The following is a 16,579-nucleotide window of genomic DNA, read 5'->3' as shown; positions in this document are numbered from 1 at the left end:
ACGGACGCCTAGAACCGCCCTGGATACGCCTCCCCTGGTTATTTCGCTTCGTGCCGCTTTAGCTGCCGGAAGCAATTTCGCGTTGGATGCTGGGATCTTGGTGATGTGGCCCCCCTTACTTCCCCCTCCCCGCCCCGGTATGTCGGAAGAGACCAGACAGAGCAAATTGGCCGCGGCCAAGAAAAAGGTAAAACGCGCCGGGTCGCGGCCCCTCGAGGCAGACAGACCGAGTCCTTCCGACGGCCGGACCGTGGCCAGAGTCTGTGCCATTCCTGAGGCACCCGGGGTGAGCCCCTGGGCGCCCCTCAGCTCCCCCCACTAAAGTCTTCTCAGCCAGCCCCGCCCCCTCAACAGCTCAGCCCCCGCCCCCGCCCTCGCCAGTCGCCCCTGGGTGACTTTGGCCGGTGACACCAGGGCTCCCCGCTCCAGGCGCGGCCCCGGCTTCCTGCCGCCCCAAATTGGACCTCCCTGGGCTCCCTGGTCGTCAAGGACCTCGGTCCCAGCCCTGCTCTCCCCTCCCCCACCGTGGAGTAGCGACTCGGGCGTCGGTAGGGAGGAGTGGAATGTAGTTACGTCACAGTCCCCCTCGGAACTGTCATTACCACCGCCAGCTCGGCCTGTGATCTTCCTACCTGGTCCCCTAAGTGTCTTCACTCCCTTTGGGCTTCTCTGGTCTGGGCACAGATTTCCACCTGGAAGGGAACTCTCAGGTCTGTGGGACCTAGTGCTGAGAGGTTTTAGGCTCCATTACTTCCAACTCACACAGTGATAACTCAGAAAGCCTACACACTTCACCAGTGAGCTAATAAAAAGGTTGACAGTATCTCCCGGTGACCATGGAAGAACAGGTTTGGGTTCTTCCTAAACCTGGGATTTTCTCCCAGGTGTCTACCTTCCAGAGTGGCTTAAAAAAATTTTTTTTTCCCTGACATCTTTACATTCGAATTCCCTGAGATTCTGGGACTAAGGTGCCCTTCATTCAGTGTTTGCTGAGTGAGGTCTGTTTGTCTAATGTGGAACAGGTCCTGGGAACTGAGCTTCACAGTTTGCATCTTCCCCAATTCATCTTCACAACTTGGGGTGCAGAGTGCTCTGGGGTAATAAATGTGAGGTATCTCTCTGAAGCATCAGTTTATTTTCTTGAGAGCGATTAAACATTAATGTATATAAAGATGACATTTGTATAGATTTTTAAGATTGTAATAGACCTCTGAAATATTTGGGTTGTGCTATGTTGCCAGATTCGCTGGGGCTGTGTCTTTACTGCCTTCTGTTAGGATATGTTGATTTGTAAAACTTTGGGAAGTACAGAGGTATAAGCAGGACTCCAATATTTGGCTTCTGAACCGCCCAGTGTACAGTTCCTGCTTACTTAATATTTATTTATCCACCTCTACCTCTGGCTTGCCCCTGGGAGCTGCTGCTTTATGGCGAACTCCAGAGCTGGGAGTCAGAAGATTGAACTTGAACTCCATTATTGTCTTTATAAAAAAACTCAATGTTTGTAGTCCATCTTTTCAGTCCTTAATCACTGAAACACCTTGTGACATTTTTGATGACATTATATCAGATGGTACACATAAGAATATTTTATAAAAATTATAGAGGAAGATGTGAATATAGGGGCTAATTCTCATGAATGTCACTGCTTCTCCTTTTCACAGCTGAGAGAGTATCAGCAGAAGAACAGTCTTGGTGTTCCTGCAGGAGCAAAGAAGAAAAAAAAGATAAAAAATGGCAGTAGCCCTGAGACAACCACTGCTGGTGGTTGTCATTCACCTGAGGATGTGAGTTTTAGCTGGTCAGGCTCCCAGGGATTGGGGGTTCAAAGGGCAGAAAAGGATAATGGTTAAGATTGAAGAAGTGTAAGGTATTGGTTAAGAATTCTGGGTTTGAGGGCTGGGGCTCTAGTTCAGTGGCAGAGCACTTGCCTAGCATGTGTGAGGCACTGGGTTCAATCCTCAGCACCACATAAAAATAAACAAATAAAATAAAGGTATGCTGTCCGTATACAACTACAAAAAAAAAAAAAAAGAATTCTGGGTTTGAGGGGCTAGGGTGGTAGCTCAGTGGCAGAGTGCTTGTCTACATATGTGAGGCACTGGGTTCGATCCTTAAACCCACATAAAAATAAAGACATGTTGTTCATCTAAAACTCCAAAAACATTATAAAAAAAGAATTTTGGTTTTGAGAGCTGGGGGTGTCTCAGTTGTATGAGGCCCCTGGGTTCAATCCTCAGCACTGAAAAAAAAATATATATATATGTATATAGTTTTTATGTACACTTATGAAGCTTAAATGAGATTATTGTTTTTATGTTTATTTCCTAATAGAGAGTCAGGTTTGGAGTAAACATTCAATAAATGGTAGTTGCTATTTGGTTTCCTCAGTCTTGGGGGCCAGGGGGAAGCCAGGCAGTTGAGAACAGCTGCTTGCCATCAGGCTCTTCTTTTAGGATGCATCACTGCAAGAGCCCCAGGGTGTGGCGAGGAGAGCCCCAGGCTCCAGGATTGGAAGAATGTCTGAATTTTGAGTCTTTGTTTTTGCTATTAGCTTGCTGGGTGACCTCAGAAAATGTATTTTCTTCCAGGGTCTCAGTTTCCTTATCTGTAAGATGATATGGTTGGATTAAATCATTGTCTTTCAAACTTAATTTTTAGCTCTAACTCCCTGTGTTCTAGTGAACACTTACTTGGGAGTCTGGTTTTTGAAATGGAGATGGGCATCTGGAGCTCTTCCAGATTCCACCCTTCATCCTAAGCCTGAGGAGAGGGTCTCATGTGCATATTAAGACTTGCACTGGTCAGGTAACTTGATTACATCACTCAGAATTTTACTATTTGCAAGGCAGCAAGTGTCTTTTTGGAAGGATGGCACAGGCCCTGGTATTGGTCTCCTTTGCTCTTCTAGCATTTCATTTTCCTAAACCAACTTCTTCTCCCTTCCCTTGACTTTCTTGCCTCTCTCTAAGCCACTTCTTTCTTTCCCCCCACCCTTGTTTTTCCCTTTTCACCTCCTGTAGATTCAGGACATTCTGAAGGTGCTGGTGTCCGACCTTAACCATTCCAATGGGGTAGCGCTCCCCCCATTGGACAAGTGGAAGGTGAGGCAGTGCCGAGACCACCCTTTGGCTTCCTCTCTCCCAGCTGTGCATGCCTCTGAGGCTTCTCTGGTTTGGGGATCATTTGCCTCTGGCTTATTTTATGTTGCTGCCATTAACCCTCAGCCTGCTTACATCTGCTTCTTCACTTGCTTTGTTGATTGGGCTTTTTTCCTTCTCCACATCTTTTATCATCTTGGAGAAGGTGAAACATACCTTGAAGACTAAAATTAATTTGGGAATAACTTTGAGAGAAGGTGTGTGGAGCTTGAGCTTTTGAATGCCCAGTGTGGTGCTTTCAGACTGGGAGAGATTAAAAAACAAAACAACAGCAAAACTTTTTAGGTCTTGTCCTCTGTGTGTCCATCCCTAAAAGATCATTAGACCTTAAAAGTTTGTAATTTTCTTGATTGATTACTTCATTGGGTTTGAAGTTTGGGAATGTAAGGTTAAGAAAAAGTGAGTTTGCATTATAGTTGCAAGGATTGAGGCTATTTTGTTCAGATCAACTAACTGTAAAGGATGTGAGTTTAACCAACAGGTGAATGACCAGAACACTCTGCCCCTAATCTCTCTTAAAAATCAGAGGACACCTGGCCATATTCATTTGGCCCTTCAAAGCACAGGCACTTTGTTAAACAGAAGCGAAAACAGACACAAGATAGGATGCAGGCATAGGGAGGAGAGGCTTCTGAGAGAAGCTAGGGAGAATGTGGCACCATCCCAAATACTTAAGTGAGGGGAAATTGGTTCTGAATGGATTCAAGGATGGAGGAGGTGGCCACTTTGAGGCCACTTTGAAGATTAAAGGTGAGTAACATTCATGCACATGGGGAGTGGGGAGGCAGAGGGAACGGAAGGGTCATGGTCAGCATTATGAGGTCATTATGAAGTCATAGAGGACCTTTCAGGAATGCAGGTAGCTCAGTCCTGGGGCAGGGTCTCGGTACACAGGGCTAGGCATCGGCCTCCATCGGATATTGTATTGGAACTTTCTCTTTAGCTAACTTGTCCAAGGACATCTGCCAAGCCAGAGCAATAGAGCTAAGACAGAGCCAGATCCTTTTGGAACTGGGCATAGGGAGAGGGATGATGGGTTGAAGAGTTTTCCAGTCATCATAGCTGTTCCCACCCAGGCGGTCAGGTCTACCCAGGTGCTATGACTCACTTTGTCAACTTGGAGGATACAAAGTAGCATGAGAGGTGGGAGCCTCAATAAGTCCTACAGCTGTGTGTCTGGCATTTGCCCTAGTGAGGGGCCAGCCACATAGGGGGCTGTTTTCTCATCAGAAAAATCCTAGTCTGTGCTAGTGTTCTGAGATTGTGCACCCAGCCTGTGCCCCTCTGTTGTGGAGGTGAAGACCTACTGTGTTTCAAAGCCTCGCAGCATCAATAACTGGTTCCCACAGAGGTTTTCTACTCTAGGAATGCAGAGATGGGATTGCAGTCCCCTGAGTAGAGATAGTGGTGTCTCCAGAAATGGGGAATAATGGAGAAAATGTGATTTCTAGTAGAACTAGGTTATGGTGAGGGGAATGGACTATGACACCAAGTCCATCACCCATAGTCTCTGGCCAGCAGAATCCCAGGGTTAGGGTCACAGTAATTCTCTAGAACAGTGCATTTCTTCTCCCTGACTTGGCCACACTTTCCTTCTACCTGCTGTGGCTGCCATTGGCCCAAGCCTGTACCACCTTTTGCTGAGCCCCAGGGAGAACAAGGTCCTCAGGTATTTAGGAAGGGGGTCATGCAGCCCCTGCTTTGATCTTTGGCTGGCTGAAATGCTGCCAAGCAGTCTGAAGCCTGGGCTAACGGTATCTATACCCCCAGGTGCTCCCAGCACATATGACTATTCCTCTGACTGCAGCAACAATGTCCTGCCTGCTCTGCACTCTTGTGTCCATAGCAATGAAGCAGGTTCTCTCCTATATGGCCCCTGACCCCCTCCCCCTGCTCTGTTCTGTGACAGGCACCCAAAGACCACACTGCTCCTGCACCACCAGCTGCTGATGACAGCGTGTCACTTGGCCGTGTCCCTTCCCCAGGCCCTACTCTCCCTAGCCTGGAGTCACCTCAGGTTTGTTCCTTTCCCTTTTGCCCACTATCTTCCTGTGTGCTTACTCATCCTCTTCCCAAAGGATAATGCTCATACGGAGTCTCCTCTCTTCAGGTAGCTTGGTCTCTAGAGCCAGGTGCTCTTCCTGGGGACTGGGATGGGGAGGCCAAGACACGGCTTTTCTTTGAGGTTTGGGAGATGGAAAGTTATTGGAATGAGGTTGGCTCACCCTGTCCCTGGGTGATTTTTACTAGAAGTTGAATGACCACATCATGTGTTTCTTCCCAAACAGAACCATGATGCCGACATTGGTCCTAATATTATGGATGAAACAAAGTGAGTATCTCCTACTGGGGCAGCAGACCCTAGGCCACGGGAGTCAGGGATGGCCACCACCCATGAACTTTTTCCCATGGAGCCATCTCTACCCCTGACCCTGTGTCTCCATCTCTAGGACTTTCTCATCAACCGAGAGCCTGCGACAACTTTCTCAACAGCTCAATGGTCTTGTATCTGAGGTACCTAAGAAATTAGGGTCCATAAGGGAGCAGAGGTGGGGAGGAGAAGTTCAGATAAGGGACTGGATATATATGTTTGATGCCATCATTTATTCAGGTGCAAAAAACACAGATGAGAGCTGCTTGGAAGGGGGAAGCCTGATGGGAGCATAGGAACCCTGAGAAGTTGGCATAAAGGGGTTATGGGAATAGGGATCCAACATGGCCAGGGAAGATTTTGCTAGTTGAAAGGGAAGAAAGGAAGTCAGAGGGCTTAGACATTGAGAGGAAATGAGCATCTCCATTGGACCTCTCATCTCTTCTAGTCTACATCATACATCAATGGAGAAGGCCTCTCATCATCTGCTAACATGAAGGATCTGGAGGTGAGTGACCCTGGCCCCTGGCCCAGTGACCCTGCAGGCCAGCTCCTATCTTCTCCCACAGTGGGGCCTGGGTGCCCTGCTGCCAGCTAAGACAGTCCACACACCCCCCAACCCTAATGATGCTCTCTCTACCTCTTCCCCCAACCCTCCTCCAACTCCTCCTCTCTGCATGCGCCTCAGAGCCGGTACCAAGAGCTAGCAGTAGCCCTGGACTCCAGCTATCTAACAAACAAACAACTCAGTAGCAAGATAGAGGAATTGGTAAGAGTCCAGTGGGATCCCCTGGTTTCATGCTGCCAATCCTGGGCTCCAGTTTCCCTTGGGGCTCTGCAGTAAGGGGCTGGGGGCCCCTGGTGCCAAGGGGAATGGGGTGCTGGGGGGCCTAGGTCTCAGCTGGAGAGACCTCAGAGCATAGAGCATTCCGCATGGCTCTTTCTTTTGCTTCCCTCTCTGTGTCCTCCCTCTCCTCAAGACCATTTCTTGAGTCCTTGCCCCACTTGCCCTGAGGTTGTTGCTCCAGGAGGAGCCTAAGCCTAAATGGCTGTCAGGAGCCCCGCATACTGCCCTGGTTCAGTCCTTAATTTGCTCTCTTTGATTTTGGACTAACCACTTCTCCCTGGGCTTGAGTTTCCCACAGAGGTAGAATTAAAGGGAATCAAAGGTCCCTTTCAGCTCTGAGCATCACAGACTTAAAGGCTCATTGGAATATAAGCACCAGGGAGAAGAGGGGTCTTGTCCATCCTTCTTCTTCCTATACCCTACTGTTCAGAATTTTACCTGGCCCATAGGATGTGCTCAGTTGCCGAGGGAACGCGCCCTCCTGAGTCACAAGCTGCAGGGGGTTGTCTTTGTTTCTCCAACTCCATTTCTGGAGATTTATGGTATTGTCCTTTAAAGAGAACTCAGATTCAGCCCCTCCCTTGCATAGCTGTGAGCGAACACCAGTCAACACCCAAATTCTCTTTCTTTGGGAGCTTGAATTAGTCAGTTCATGTCCCCATGGGATCTGACAGCTTCTTTTAGACCCATCTCTGGCACTTGCCTGCCCCATCCTGATCTGGAGAGTGGCATAAAAGGGATCAACCCCAATTACCTTCCTTTGACTTTTTCCCTGCAGAAACAGCAGAACCAAGACACTCTGGATCAACTGGAAAAAGTAATGTGATTTCTGTGTTTGCTTCTTGCATGGCTCTTGGGATTGGGGTAGGACTCAGGTAGAGGCTGCAGTCTTGTCCTGCCCACTCCTAGCCTGGAGAAGGCTCACTGCCCATCCCCCCATGGCCCACCCTGTCCCACTCAGGGTACCTCATACTCAGGTCTCATTTGTGGGCCTGCTTGGGCCACTGAGGTTCTCTGGGGTATGGTCTTCGCTGTTCCATCTCTGCCTCCCCCAGTAAGAGCTGCTTCTTCCTCTGCCTCTAGGAGAAAAAGGCGTGTCAAGAGAAGTTGGCAAAGGAGCAGGGAGCTCTAAGGGAACAGTTGCAGGTGAGTGGACAGTGCCATGTGTTCCCTATGTTCCCTGGAAAACACCTCTTTCCTCCTCCTCAGCACTTGTTTTGGTTTTTCTCTGAAAGGTTCACATCCAGACCATAGGAATTCTGGTGTCTGAGAAAGCAGAATTACAGACAGCCCTGGCTCACACTCAGCACGCAGCCAGGCAGAAAGCAGGTGGGAGTCCGGGGACCTCTTCAGCCTCCAGTCTGACACTTTGGCGGGCCTGTGGGTAATTTCTTGAGGCTTCATCTCGACTTCTCATTCCAGGAGAGTCTGAGGGTCTTGCTGGCCGTCTGCAGTCTTCCCGACAGCGTGTAGGAGAGCTGGAACGGACTCTGTCTGCTGTCTCCACACAGCAAAAGAAGGCAGACAGGGTGAGCCCAGCCTCCTGCCCCGCCACCAGAAGCCTAACCTTTCCAGTGCAGGAGTGAGCATAAGGGCCCTTCTGTGGATGGAGCATCTTGCTGCTCAGAATGCAGCATGGGCTGTTTCTTGCAGCTTTGTGTGGTGTGGTTGGTAGTGGAAGCCTGGGGATGAGTCAGGTGCTCTGCACAGTGAGCACTGGATATGGAGCCCTGAGGGTGGGAAGCCCACCATGCCCTTAGCCTGCTGTGGCCTCTGCCAGGTGCTAGGAGAAGGGATATATGATGCATGGGCTGTGAAGGTTCCCAAGAACTTAGTATGTTTCCATTTGTGGAGAGAGAAGGGGGCATGTGTGTAATATACCTAAAACATGTCTGGAATACATAAACTCAGGGAGAGGAACAGGGTGGCTAAGACATATTTCACTTCTTTTTTTTGGGGGGGGGGCGGGTACTGGGGATTGAACCCAGGGGTTCACATCCCTAGCTCTCTTTATTTTTTGAGTCAGGGTCTCAGTAAGTTGCTTAGGTCCTTGCTGAGGCTGGCTTGTACTTGCAATCCTCTTGCCTCAGCCTCCCAAGTCTGGGATTATAGGTGTGTGTCCCCACACCTAGTGACATTTCACTTCTGTACCTTCTGCGTTTTGGACTATGTGAATGTACCATCCAATCAAATTGTGAACAACAGATTTAACTTCCTTTCTTCTAACTATACCCCCCTCCCTGTGTGGGGACCAGGATGTTCAAATTTGAGCTCTGCATGAGTGATCCCAGACAGGCCACTTAGCTTCTTAAAGGCTGTGTTTCACCTACAAAATGGAGATAACCAGTAACTGCCTCATACAGTGGTTATAAAGATAAAGTGGGATCATTAGCATGATGCCTGGCGAAGCACTTAGTGTAGATAATTACAGCTAGTAGTAATAACAGTAGCACCAGTATTAGATACAATTGTAGATCTTTTATCTATTAGATCTTTTTCCCCTATCTCTTCTACCCTTATTGAGTTTTGTTTTTTTTTTTTTTTTTTGGTACTGGGGATTGAACTCGGAGGCACTCAACCACTGAGCCACATCCCCAGCCCTATTTAGTATTTTATTTAGGGGAAGGTTCTCACTGAGTTGCTTAGTGCCTCCCTTTTGCTGAGGCAGGCTGACTTTGAACTCTCGATCTTCCTGCCTCAGCCTCCCAAACTGTTGGGCTTATAGGCGTGTGCCACCATGCCGAGCCTTACTGAGTTCTTATTCAGAACAAATGAGTAATCAAGCAGGGTGGTGATCTGGTGATCTCCTGTGATCTCAGCACCTTGGGTTGCTGAGGCAGGAGAATTACAAGTTCAATGCCAACCTCTTTGTGAGACTCTGTCTCCAAATTAAAAAAATAAAAAAGGCTAGAAATGTACCTCAATGATAAAGCAACCCTGGGCCAATCCCCGACACCAAAAAATAAACAAACAGATAAATAAAAGTCAAAGCAAACAAGAGGGCTTGGGATGTATTTCAGTGATAGAGCACCTGCCTAGCATGCTTTGGGCCCTGGGTTTTGTTGCCAGCACCAGGAAAACAACAAATCAAGGCTGAGTTTGGTGGTACACCTTTAGTCCCAAGTACAGAGGAGCAGAATAATCATTTGAGCCCAGGAGTTAAATACCAGCAGGGATAACGTCTTGAGACATTCCCTATCACACAAATCAAAGCAAACACACATGAAAACATAAACGAACCTTGGGCTTAGCAATGCCTTGGAAAACTGTCAAGTGTGATTGAGGGTGAGGAAATGTCACTCTGGAATAGTTACTGTGGTTAGAGTGCTGGCTGCCTCTTTGGCCTGCCAGGTCCAGATCCTGACTTTGTTTTCTGTATTTGCAGCACAACAAGGAGCTAACCAAAGAGAGAGATGCCCTCAGGCTGGAGTTGTACAAGAACAAGTAGGAAGGGGAAGGAGAATGGGCAGTCCAGGACTTTAGTGAGGTCGTGGGGGTGGGGTGGGGGTGGGAGGTGAACATGGGGAGGAGGTTTTATAGGCTTGGATGTGTCCAAAGCCAAACTGTAGTCCCAGTCTTTGCCTCATTCCTGGGGTAGCCTCAGGCTACTCGTATCTTCTCTGTGGTCTGTCACCTGTGACTCCTGATTCCTGGAGTCCCTTCTAAAGCCATGGTTCTGTGGCAAGGGCAATGGGTTGGTCACCGAAATTTTCTTCCTGTTCTTGGTGCATTCCTTACTGTGCTGCCTCTGACTACAGCATAAATAACGAGGACCTGAAGCAGCAGAACTCAGAATTGGAAGAGAAGCTCCGTGTGGTGCTGGCAGAGAAAGCAGCTATGCAGCTGGGGGCTCAGGAGCTCCAAAAGAAGCTGGAGATGTCTGAGCTGCTGCTGCAACAAGTAAGGCGGCAGCCCCAGCAGCCCCAGCAGCCCCAGCCCTGGCCCCGTGCGGTCATCAGGGTGGCTTCCAGCCAAGAGCTGGAAAATTTGGGTTCTTGTCTGGTCCTGCCATAGAATCTTCCAGAGGTGGTAAAAAAATCCACAAATGGGAGCTGTGCCCAGACCTGTGGAATCAGAATCTCAATGATATGGCTTTTTAAATTTTTATTTTTAAATCATCTTGGTTGAACACCATCGTGTTGTAGATTTCCTCTATATGGTTATCCAGGAGTCTGTTCCCTCTCCTGAGGGTTCAGCCAGCACTTTTATTATTTGGTAATGACCCTGAGTCGTACACTGATCTAGTTCACACCCTATGGAGGCATCATGTGGAACACCTGGGCTCCCCAGATCTAAACTTCTCACTTTCCCCACTTCAGTTCTCTAGCCGGTCTGAAGCCCCTGATAGTAACCAGCAGTTACAGCAGGCCGTAGAGGAGCGGGCACAGCTGGAGAAACATGTGGGGCAGGTAGGCTTTGCAGAGGGAGGGATATGGGAGGAAGATGGCTCCAGGTGGCCAGGAGCAGGTAACAACCAGTGACAGCCTTCCTAATTTCTGTACTCATTCTTGTTAGCTGATGGAGTCACTGAAACAACTGCAGGTGGAGAGAGACCACTATGCAGAGAACCTGAAAGGAGAGAGCTCCATGTGGCAGCAGAGGATGCAGCAGATGTCAGAGCAGGTGAGGCCTGACCTCAGATGGCTTGCTGGGTTTCCCTGGTGTGTCCTGCTGTGGAGTGCAACCAGGAGAGGGGTCCATGTTCTGGATTTTTGGAGGTGGGGGCAGAGAGGGAGTTGGGGCCAGGGTCCTCCATGCCCTCCCTCTCTCTGCTCTTTCCCCCTGTGCCTGAGGCAGCTGCGCACATTGAAGGAGGAGAAGGAACAGAGTGAGAGTCGGGTTCAGGAGTTGGAGACCAACTTGGCAGAACTGAGGAGCCAGATGGGTGAGTGGGGACGAGGGTCACCTGGAGCCGGAGTATGTCTGAGGGCTTTGGGGGGGTGGCTTAGACTACCTCAGGGAGAGGAGTGATTTCAGAGACACTGTGGCAGAGGGAAAGGGGTCTGTGCCAGAAGATGTATGGCAAATCTTATCACCTCTCTGAGCCAGCAGTGTGTCCCCATCTTTGGAGAGGGGTGGTGTGCCCACTGCCAGCCTCCCACAGTGACTTGAGCATGGCAGTGTAAGGAACTATATTGGGAAATGACTTGAAGGATTGACCATCATGTAGGCATGAGGAACTATTAGGAAGGCAAGGTTTGGAGTGAGGAGCCTGAATTAAGAGCTGTGGACCCACGAAGAGGGTTCTGAAAAGCCAGAGGTCCAAGTCCCTTATTTTGTGCTTCCTTTCTCAGTGGAGCCCCCACCCGTGGAGCCCCCAGCAGGGCCCTCAGAGGCAGAGCAGCAGCTGCAGGCAGATGTGGAGCAGCTGCAGAAGGAACTGGAGAACCTGGCTGGACAGCTCCATGCCCAGGTGCAGGATAACAATAGCCTGAGTCGCCTGAATCGAGAGCAGGAGGAGCGGCTGCTGGAGCTCCAGCGTGCTGCGGAGCTCTGGGGTGAGCAGGCAGAGGAGCGCAAGCAGATCCTGGAGAGCATGCAGAACGACCGCACCACCATCAGCCGCGCGCTCTCCCAGAACCGTGAGCTCAAGGAGCAGCTGGCGGAGCTGCAGAACGGCTTCGTAAGGCTGGTGCGTGGCCCATGGGCTCACAGGCCTTCCTCATCAGGTCCTTCTGGGCCTTTCTGTCTTGGCCTTCACCCAACCCCGCCCCCCACGAAATGGTGGCTGTGAAGCACCCCGCGAGCTAAAGCCTCGCTCAGGTGTCTGTGGGGGGAGGGATAACTCTCTGACTGTGGCAGGTGGACACCCAGGCCTGGGGTCTCTAGCTGCATTGTATGGCACTGATTCCTGCTTTCTGTTCAGACGAATGAGAATATGGAGATCACCAGTGCGCTGCAGTCAGAGCAGCACGTCAAGAAGGAGCTGGCCAAGAAGTTGGGTCAGCTACAGGAGAAGCTGGGAGAGCTAAAGGAGACGGTAACCCTTGCCCCATGTGCCCTCACTATAGGGGAAGAGACAGCCATGATGGGAGGCTTTAATGCTTCACACCGCTAACCCTGGTTTCTTTAGCTTCAGTTACTGGGCACTAGTAGGGTGCACTTAACAGATGTGTGTGGCTCTCTTTGCTTTTCCACATCTGTGGCCTGAAGTTCCCGTGGTAGGGAAAGATGGTTACAGAGTGTGAGGCTAAGTGTTGGAGGCCTGGGGCTCTGTTACCCTCCACCACTAACCACCACCGTCACTTATGGGCTGGGATCAAGAACTGGAAGCAAGTGACACTTGCCCTTACACCCAGGGCCTTCCCACAGGTGGAGCTGAAGAGCCAGGAGGCTCAGGGTCTGCAACAGCAGCGAGACCAGTACCTGTCTCACCTGCAGCAGTACGTGGCAGCCTATCAACAGCACGTGGCTGCCTATCAGCAGCTGACCTCCGAGAAGGAGGCGCTGCACAAGCAGGTTCTGCTGCAGACTCAGCTTATGGACCAGCTGCAGCATGAAGAGGTGCAGGGCAAGATGGCAGTGGAGATGGCCCGTCAGGAGTTGCAGGAGACCCAGGTGAGGGGGCTGCTGAGGCCGGGCTCCTAAGTGGAGGACTTGGCCATTCTATGCCTTCTCACTCACTTCCCAATCCCTAGGAGCGCCTAGAAGCCACCAGTCAGCAAAACCAACAGCTACAGGCCCAGCTGAGCCTCTTGGCTCTCCCTGGGGAAGGTGAGTGAAACCGTCCCAAGGAGGGGAGCCTGAAGAAGGGACTGTGGCAGAACAGAGTTAGAGGAAGCCTTCGGAACGTGCTTTAATCTCTGGGGAGGCTGGCCCAGGGGTACACAGTGAGGGGTCAGAAGTGGACCCTTTTTTTCCTGGGCTTCCCCTTGGGTTGTCTGAGGGATCCCTCTGGCTGTCTGCAGTAGAAGATGAAATGGACGAGGAAGAAAAGGAGGAGGAGGCTTCTCGGCCCAGTTTGACCATCCCAGAGGACCTGGACAGCCGAGAGGCCATGGTGAGCTGTGTTCTTCTGTCCCTTCCCCAGCTCGCCTTTTCTGCCTCCCGCTGTGGTCCTTCTGGATGTCCTGATACGTTGGTTTTTCCCACTCCCATTTCCGCCAACACCCACGCCTCCCGTGGAGACAGGGATTGGATACGTGCCCCCCTAGGAAAAGTAGTGACCCACTGAGGCCCAGGGGGGAGAAAGCAGCTCTGCTCTCTGCTCCCTGGTTTGTCCCGAGCATTCTTCAATAAAAAGGACATGTCTTGCCTCTAGGTGGTATTTTTTAATGCGGCTCTAGCCAGTGCCGAGGAAGAGAAGGCACGGCTGCGCAGGCAGCTGAGGGAGCAGCAGACACGCTGCCGGCGCCTGGCTCATCTGGAAGCCACATCCCAGAGTGAGCCCACAGAGCAAGCCCTGGTCCCCAGGAGTGGGGACAATTGTGTGTCTGGGGAGAGCACCCAGGCTCTACAGATGGCCATGGAGAAGCTGCAGGTGAGAGCCTTTCCCAACAGAGGAAGTGTAGATACAGGACAGTTCCCTCCTGAGTCCTGACCCTGCTATTTTGGTCTCAGAGCCGCTTCCTGGAGGTCATGCAGGAGAAGGTGGAGCTCAAGGAGCGGGTGGAGGAACTGGAACATCGCTGCATCCAGCTCTCTGGAGAGACGGACACCATCGGTGAGCCCAGCTGGGGCCCAAGGCAGTGGGGGTTGCATAGGGGCCTCTTGGGGGAGCCCCAGCATCTGAGTCCTGTGCCCTCCCCTCCTTGCAGGAGAATACATTGCCCTCTACCAAAATCAGAGGGCAGTGCTGAAGGAGCGCCACCGAGAGAAGGAGGAGTACATCAGCCGGCTGGCCCAGGACAAGGAGGAGATGAAGGTGGGAGCCCCTGAACATCTCTTCTCTGCAGGCCTGCAAGCTGGGCGGGGGCTGGGGCACTGAGCACCTCTCCCTTCAGGTCAAGTTGCTGGAGCTGCAGGAGCTGGTGCTGCGGCTTGTGGGGGAGCGCAACGAGTGGCAGGGCAAGTTCCTGGCAGCAGCCCAGAGTCCTGCTGAGACCACCACTCCAGAGCCAGCAAGCCCCCAGGAATTTGGAGCAACTGACAAGCAGGGTGGTGAGTAGAGACCTCAGGACGGGCTGACAGGAGGAGCAGCAGAGGGCTGCTCCATGCTCAGAGGCCTTTCCTCTCTCCAAAGACCTTCGAGAGGTGAGCCTTGCTGACAGCGTGGAGCCGGCACAAGGAGAGGCTGGGGCGGCTTCTCCCCCCGAGAACCACACTGCGCAGCAGATCATACAGCTGCTGCGCGAGATCCAGAACCCCCAGGAACGCCTCGGCCTGGGCACCAACCCCTGCGTCCCCTTCTTCTACCGTGCCGACGACAATGATGAGGTTAAGATCATGGTCATCTAAGTCGGAGGCCGGGGAGGAGGGGCCAGGGACTTTTCCCCCACCTGTCCCTTACCCCCCTGTCCCTGCCATTCCTTCCCAGTTACCCTTTTACCCTTAGGACTAGCAAGTTAAGACCCCTAATAGGGGACAAATAGGTGCAGACCCTTTGCCATCTTGGCTAGGGCTGAGTCTTGATTTCTGGACTCTTGCTCCAGAAAGAGAGCCAGAGGCTCATAATTTTTTAGAGGGGCAGGGCTCTATGGTGGCCCCCTTGCCCTCACCAAGCAGTCCTTCATTTAGGGGGCTCTATCCTCTTACAAGAGGCACTTTGGGGCAGGCAAGTTGGGCAGCATTTTCACAGCCCTTAAGATGGGGCTCACTGTAGGTGGGGCTGGGGCAGAGTCTGGCGGGGGCAGTCCTCCATTCAGCAGGGCTCCCGTCTTAGAGGCACTTTGGCAGGTCAGCTGGGCAGCATTCTCATGGGTCTTCAAACATTTAGGGTCACTGAAGGCTAGGCGAGGGCAGCGTGGGCGCAGGCAGTCCTGAGGGCTCCCATCCTTAGAAGTATCTTGGGCAGGGCCACTGGGCAGCATTCTCAGGCCTTATGACAGTTGAGGCTAACTGTAGGCCAGGCAGGGCAGAGGCTGCTGGGGGGGTGGGCCTCCCCTCCCCCAGTGTACATATTGTACCTGTGTATCATTTTGTAAATTCTGGGGTAGGACTGCCCCCTGTATCATAGTTGGAGCTGGCAAATGGAGAGAAGAGTCTAATAATTATTTGGGTTTGGGAAACTTATTTATTGATAGCATAGGACAAAGGAAGGAGGCAGGAATGGGGTTGTGGTGCCCTGGTGATGCAGCTCCTGTTTATTTTGCTTTTTATTTCTGAATAAATGGATTTAGCCATACCGCTCAGCCTTGGGTTCCTATTTGCCTCCCTGGGTCCTGGGTCCTGGGTCCTGACAGCTGGCAGCACTAAGCAGGGAGTGGTCCTGCCAGCAGAGGGCAGGCTTCTGGACTGCGTGAAGTGTGCCTAGCAGGGCTGTCTGCCATCCTCTAAGCCTGTCCCCTCTACCCTGCTTGGTGAAGCCTGGAGGATTCCAGGGCCATCACCATGGGGGCTCTCAGGGCAGTCTTGTCCTAATGTGTGAAGACGCAAGGTTTATCTAACAGTGGGGAAGGGTCACAGGATGCAACACCTAAGGGTGTCAACTTCCAGTCCAGACTTACCATCCCCTGGCCTGTCCACACCTGGGAGCCTCTTCCTCCTGGCTGTCCCTTCAGAGTGCCCACCCCAGCCACAGGTTCTCCCTCTAGGCTGAGTTTGTGGCCCTGCCCCCTAGTGGCCACAGCCGGGTTCACAGGATGAGAAGTTCACCTCCAGGTGCTTTAACCACCTTCACACTCCTTACAGCATACTAGCCATGGCCCTTCTTCACCCAGCCACACGCAGACCTTCCCATCCCAAGCCCCACAGAGAACACAAGCCAGCAGAGGACACACGGTTCCCCACCATCCAGGAATGAGTTTTATTCTCAGCCGAGAGACAGCAAGACTGGAGGCCTTCAGAGAGCCAGCAGCTGCCAGCACAGTGCCCCCATGCTTCGAGCGGCAACAGAAGGATGGCTGAGGGGGCTGGCTGTCCACAGGCCAAGCAGGACAGAGAGGCTCACTGAAGGTGGCACACTGTGGAGCCGGGGACATCAGGGCGACAGCATTCCCTTGTATTGAGGCCACACGACTCCACAAGGATAGCATGGTGACTGATTCCCAACACTAGAGGCGTGGCTGAGTCAGCCATATATATGTATATATATGTATAGAG

At 51.6% G+C, this 16,579-nt stretch overlaps 1 protein-coding gene across 5 annotated transcripts; it reads left to right on the top strand.

Annotated features, from left to right (window-relative positions):
* Positions 1–58: 58 nt before the first annotated feature.
* On the top strand, positions 59–15,646 carry Golga2 (golgin A2). 5 transcript variants are annotated; one of them, XM_026386372.2, is made up of 27 exons: positions 59–187; positions 1,665–1,787; positions 3,024–3,104; positions 5,071–5,178; positions 5,450–5,493; positions 5,612–5,675; positions 5,981–6,040; positions 6,221–6,301; positions 7,158–7,196; positions 7,463–7,525; positions 7,615–7,708; positions 7,802–7,908; positions 9,765–9,823; positions 10,138–10,279; positions 10,699–10,788; positions 10,895–11,002; positions 11,177–11,264; positions 11,674–12,011; positions 12,246–12,359; positions 12,692–12,937; positions 13,018–13,093; positions 13,291–13,379; positions 13,641–13,859; positions 13,940–14,042; positions 14,137–14,243; positions 14,323–14,479; positions 14,562–15,646. In XM_026386372.2, exons 1-27 carry the CDS (start codon positions 104–106, stop codon positions 14,774–14,776), a joined length of 3,099 nt encoding a protein of 1,032 aa, XP_026242157.2. In that variant the 5' UTR covers positions 59–103; the 3' UTR covers positions 14,777–15,646. The 5 variants fall into 5 exon arrangements, with proteins under 5 accessions (XP_026242157.2, XP_077653250.1, XP_077653251.1 ...); XM_077797124.1 differs by having other exon boundaries at positions 13,288–13,379; XM_077797125.1 differs by lacking the exon at positions 3,024–3,104 and having other exon boundaries at positions 13,288–13,379.
* The last annotated feature ends 933 nt before the right edge of the window (positions 15,647–16,579 follow it).

The sequence above is a fragment of the Urocitellus parryii genome, chromosome 4, assembly GCF_045843805.1.
Source record: "Urocitellus parryii isolate mUroPar1 chromosome 4, mUroPar1.hap1, whole genome shotgun sequence".
Taxonomy (NCBI): Eukaryota; Metazoa; Chordata; class Mammalia; order Rodentia; family Sciuridae; genus Urocitellus; species Urocitellus parryii.
The sequence above is the reverse complement of the archived record's forward strand: the minus strand, read 5'-3'. Positions and strand labels throughout refer to the sequence as shown.

Bases quoted from the DNA above. Each gene is read 5' to 3' on its own strand.
- Golga2 (XM_077797124.1), top strand. From the start codon at position 104: ATGTGGCCCCCCTTACTTCCCCCTCCCCGCCCCGGTATGTCGGAAGAG. The intron at 5,179-5,449 runs GTTTGTTCCTTT...CTTCCCAAACAG, and splicing joins CTAGCCTGGAGTCACCTCAG to AACCATGATGCCGACATTGG. The intron at 14,480-14,561 runs GTGAGTAGAGAC...CTCTCTCCAAAG, and splicing joins AGCAACTGACAAGCAGGGTG to ACCTTCGAGAGGTGAGCCTT.